Consider the following 5,280-nt stretch of genomic DNA (forward strand, 5'->3'; position numbering starts at 1 on the left):
CCTTCCAGCATCAAGCCCTCCTTGTATCTGGACCTCCGTCTGGACAATCCGACAGCCTTGCTATCCGACATAACAGAAAGTTTTACATTTAGTGTCGGATTATCGAGTCACGGCTGTAGTTATCTAGTCTATATATCTACACCACGGTTTGAGGTATAAATGATTTTTTTCTCTTTTCTTTTCATCCAAAACCCCCCATAATTCATGAGATGATACATTTTCTCACTTTTGAGAAAAGTCAGGAAGTGAGAAATCGAGGGATTTTATTTTGACAGCCTAACATGGATTATAAAGATGCAGGGGGGTAAAGCTGAGCCCTTGGCATTTCTAGTGTTAACTGTTGGATGTGTCCAGTACATCAAGTCTGCTCTAAGTTATGCACTCTAATGAAGGCTTCAAGTTGTGTGTTTAATACCCTACATTCTGTTGGACAAACTGCTGAATAGCAACAGACATTTTTAAATGAAGGCACTGTATTGCATTAGTTGATTTAGAAGTCAGATATCATGGTGTCTACTTACTTGAATGGCATTTCCTAATGTACCCGTGTCTGATGTTGGTGTGTTAGAAACGGTTCTATTACCTAAAAAATGACTACTGCATGTTTAACAGTTCATGAACAACTGATCAAGTTGGCCAATTACTGAGGAAAAGAAATGTTTTCAAACTTGAGTTTGGCCTTACCTTTCTCAAATGTATCTTGGAAGCAGGAAAAGAAAGAGACAGTATATTGTCAAAGCAGCGTACTATCAAAGCTGTCGTCCAGGCTGCCGAGGTTAGAACAAAGCCTTAAATGAAAATATCTCTTACTTCTGTGTGACCGAGTTTCCATGGATTGGGATGAACAAAGGGAAAAGGTAGGGAGCCATGCAGGTGGAGACCAGCAGACAGGCCTGACTCTTCAGGAGGCTCAGGGAGGAAGTGTACAGCCACAGCCAGCTCTGAGGAGCAAACATCTGGTTACCACCACAGCACCGCACATGAACAAAGAAGAAGCTACAGCTGCTCACTACTCACCAGTTTTGTGCCTTCAACAGCGTTTTTATAACTAGAGAAGCTGATCCAAGGGCCAAAGACAACGGTGCCCACAAACAGAGCATAGCCCAGGAACTCAGCAGGGGAGGGCAGGGGGCCCACCACTCCTCTGTCCAGGTCAAAGGCCAGAGAGATGGCCTTCATGGCCACCACCATCTGAGAGCCTGGCCACACACAAACACAATGTTTCCATCACTTCAGAAGACATCACTTTGACTTATAGGAACTTCAGGAAGACCAATCCTTATCCTAATCAGTAGCGCTGCTTCTATCCTCACCCTGAACCAAGTCTTTATGCTAAAGCTGACTTACATGATGACAACTTGGGCAAACGTGTAGCATCAACAGGAGGAACTCACAAGAAAAAAATACAAACACAATTTTAAAAAATGACTTCATAGTTACCTCTGATTTTATGCCAGGTCACCATGTCGATTAAATGCAACTCTCTGAAATGAAGAGGTTTGAAATGACATCAAAAGACTTGAATTCTACATCAGAACATCGAGGGTTTAAAGAACAACACAGGAATGAATTATTGGAGAAAAAAGCACAAAATAACTGGTAATCATCCATCCATTATACACCGCTTAGTGCTCACTAGGGTCATGGGGGGCGGAGCCTATCCCAGCTGACTCAGGGTGAAGGCAGGTTCACCTGGACAGGTAACCAGTCTATCACAGGGCTACACTTAGAGACAGACAACCAAGCACACTCACATTCACACCTACGGACAATTTACAATCACCAATTAACCTCAACATGTTTCTGGACTGTGGGAGGAAGCCGGAGAACCCGGAGAGAACCCACGCTGCACGGGGAGAACATGGAGACTCCACGCAGGAAGATCCCGGGTGTCCTCACCGGGACGCCAACCGGCGACCTTCTAGCTGTGAGGCCACGGTGCTGACCACTGAGACACCTGCAGCCTGGTATTTTCAATAATGTCCTAAAATATTTTCATTAAGTATCCACAGAAAAAATGTCTTATTGTAAGTGTTGTGACAGGAAGAAAAGTGTTTTTAATTTAGTAAAGTTAAAGCAACTGAAGTAACCAGATCAGAGTCTCTCATCATGTCTTCTCTGACAATGTCAATTAAACAATAAGTGACGAACAATAAGTCATATTTTTGCTGTTGTGCATTTCAAAACAAATGCCGTTTGACATGTGCTCTGATTCATTATGCCATTTTCATCCTTTGGTTCTGCTTATAAATTAGATGATTCATGATTGGCACAAATCCCAGCTCCTCCTCAGCAGCAACCTCAGGTCCATCTGCATCAGACGTGTTGTCACTAAAGCCCTCCAGTGTCAAAGGAACTGCATAGATTACCTTGTCAATGTAAACGACCTTGTGTTTCATACATGAATATTCCACAGCAGTGTGTAAAAATGAACCACGAGGGTCACAAAACAAGCAGCAGCCGACCAGTTAATGATGCTAAAGTGAGTGTGGTCCCTCCAGTTCAGTATTCCAGTTGGCTGGTAGCCTTCTCTCTGGACCAACTCATTTAAGCAGAGTAAGAATTGTTTCCCCTCCATTCACTGAAAGGCTTCTGCAGTGTGCTCTCACCCTATTAGGAGGTAGATGAGGATGACTGCTGAGAGGAAGATCCCTCTGCTGCTGGAGTGTCGGCAAAGAAGCAGGATGAAGTAACAGAGCGCGCTGAGCAGCAGCATCCACAGCACGTGCAGCTCAAAGAACAGGAAGAGGCCATACATCCCAGCCAACGCCGACACTACATGTTTCACAGTGGACGCAACACCTAAGGAACACAAGCAAGATAACATTCACAGTCTCAAGCCCAGTGGCTTCTTGTTTCTCGAATAAGACTCTTTCACGACTTGAAAAATGTGTAGAATCTGTGTAGCCTGTAGCAGGATGACAAACACACATTTACAGACATTGGAAGGCATCAGAAAGCCCACAGGTGAAAGAATGGGTTGGTGCAACGACTGAAACCGCATCCTATGAATGTCTGTTTAGTAGTGACGACAGGGGGGAGGGCGACCCCTTGGGACAGGTTTTGGGACTACATAACAGTAGACAGGGACCCCCACTAGGTTTGTTTTTGTGCTCCCTGTTATCTGTATACCTCAGTAACATGTCTATACAATGTGTGCAGAAGCGGGTCAGCTTAGGGAGTGTGTGTCGGTTGTGTACACATCCTGTGCATGTACTTGCTAGTTGATATCATTATGTATGAATTTTCTTTTGCATTTAATGGCTATTTTTGAGACAAAAATGTGTGAAGTCTGTTGCCTGAGTTAATGTCAGTTATATACTATCCTGTATGGAGAAATGTACTAAGACAGCCGTGTACCGAGCCTTTGAAAAGTTCAATAAAAACTTTAATTATATATATATGTGTGTGTGTGTGTGTGTGTGTGTGTGTGTATATACATATATATACACACATATGTGTGTGTATATATGTATGTATATGTATGTATATGTATATATATATATATATAAATCGGCTAGACATGTCTCTCTGTGAAGGTTCCTACTTGCCAATATGCAGTGAGTGCAGCTCACCCAGTCTGAAGCAGAGTCTGCAGACCAGGCAGAGCAGCAGCAGCCTCCAGACCTGCTGCACCCCCTGCTGGACGGTACTGAGACCGCAGCTCTCAGCCAGCTGCTGCCACACGGCCAGCCGGCTGGACATGGCTGCAGCAGAGTCCTGCAGCTGCACACACACACACACACACACACACACACAATTACAAAATGTAGAACAACTTTCATCAAGCTTTGTAAATGACAGCATGAAACATAAACAAGTTGTACCAGAACCACTCATCATGGGATCCTGATTTGCTAAAATGCTATAAAGTGGAAATATAAAGTTTTACATTATATCACACAACCGTATCAGAAACCTCCTAATCCTGCCCCATTCAGTGAGCAGGAAACTCCAACTACATGAACTGGGTCTGCCTCTGACGAGCCGAACACTCAGCGGTACCTTTAACGTGGGTGTCGTTAGCTCTGTTAGCAAGTCGAAGCTACGCGCTAAACATCCCGCTTTAAGCTCGTGAACACGAGCAGAGCCGGAACGAAGCGCTGCTGCCGCTCAGGACGCTGTTCAGGTAGCAGAGATGCTAACCTGAGCTGCACAAGGAGGACAATAACGTGTCCGCTGCTCTGCTCCTCCTCCTCCTTCTTTTTTCTTCGGCAGGCTCTTCTTCTTTGGTATATTGGCGGTCGGCACACCCGCTTAAGGCGCACTACCGCCACCTATAGGACGGAACTGTGGATCACCAGATTGGCAGTGAAGAATAAAGACTAACCCCTTAAACCTGGCGGGACATCACATCTTGGGTTTTATTACCACAGCAGATAGTCTTTTTCATTTTATTATTAGGGTCCGAGCACTAACGGTGCAAGGACCCTATTGAAACCCTCGTGATTATTATTATTATTATAGTTCAGCCGAATCAAACGCGTTTTTGAGGGCCTTAAACGTGCTCGAAAAGTCACCAAAATCGCCATGCACATCAGGACTGGCGGAAATCGGAAACTATCAGAGATGTGGACATGTCACGGCAAAAATGGCTCCACAGCGCCACCTTGAAAATTTCAATGGAGTCCTGTCCGAAGCACGTTTGCCCTAGAGCTACGCAATTTCATAGGCATATAGAGCTGGTCAGGACGAACAAAAAAGTCAGGCTGTGCCAAGCTCTAAAATGCAACACGGCTCAACTGCACCCCCTACAATATTTCAACAGAGTCCCATCGCGGCTACGTTTCACCTCCACCTATGACCTTCGCCACACATGTGTAACAACTTGTGACGCACAAAAAAGTCCATCAGCATGTTTCTGTAAATCCAACAGGAAATCCGCCATGTTGGAAAAACGGCGAGCATGCCAGGCCATTTTTCGTCAAAAATGGCCATTTTTGGCCATTTTCAAAATCGAACTCCTCCTGCAAGGTTCGTTGTACACGCCATTTGGCAGGCACAAACTACATGACGTGGTGACTAAAAGTTCTTCAAATGCTCTGCAGATGAGGCCTGGTTTGGAAATGGCGGCCCGTCCAATTTCGATCAATGGCCATTTTGTCCATTTTCACAGTGTTTTTTGCATTCAACTGACTGTTGTCAGATGGTCGTTTCACCTACAGCTACAAGATTCACTGGGCATGTGTAGCAGGTCAGGACGCACAAAAAAGTCAATCAGCACCAAGTCCTAAACCCAACAGGAAGTCCGTTATGTTGAAAACCCCTGTGACAATTTTG

General features: G+C 44.8%; 1 protein-coding gene across 1 annotated transcript in view; it reads right to left on the reverse strand.

Annotated features, from left to right (window-relative positions):
* LOC103362258 (protein-cysteine N-palmitoyltransferase porcupine-like) overlaps window positions 1-4,184 on the reverse strand; it is a 13,958-nt gene extending 9,774 nt beyond the window's left edge. Inside the window, exons 1-7 of the mRNA XM_008288560.1 lie at window positions 4,006-4,184; window positions 3,576-3,726; window positions 2,610-2,802; window positions 1,441-1,484; window positions 1,018-1,199; window positions 811-941; window positions 748-767 (exon numbers count right to left, since the gene is read on the reverse strand). Coding sequence (XP_008286782.1) covers window positions 748-767; window positions 811-941; window positions 1,018-1,199; window positions 1,441-1,484; window positions 2,610-2,802; window positions 3,576-3,705 — 700 coding nt within the window. The 5' untranslated portion in view covers window positions 3,706-3,726; window positions 4,006-4,184. The remainder of the gene's footprint in view (window positions 1-747; window positions 768-810; window positions 942-1,017; window positions 1,200-1,440; window positions 1,485-2,609; window positions 2,803-3,575; window positions 3,727-4,005) is intronic.
* Window positions 4,185-5,280: the final 1,096 nt, after the last annotated feature.

The sequence above is a fragment of the Stegastes partitus genome, unplaced genomic scaffold, assembly GCF_000690725.1.
Source record: "Stegastes partitus isolate 25-593 unplaced genomic scaffold, Stegastes_partitus-1.0.2 Scaffold564, whole genome shotgun sequence".
Lineage (NCBI taxonomy): Eukaryota > Metazoa > Chordata > Actinopteri > Pomacentridae > Stegastes > Stegastes partitus.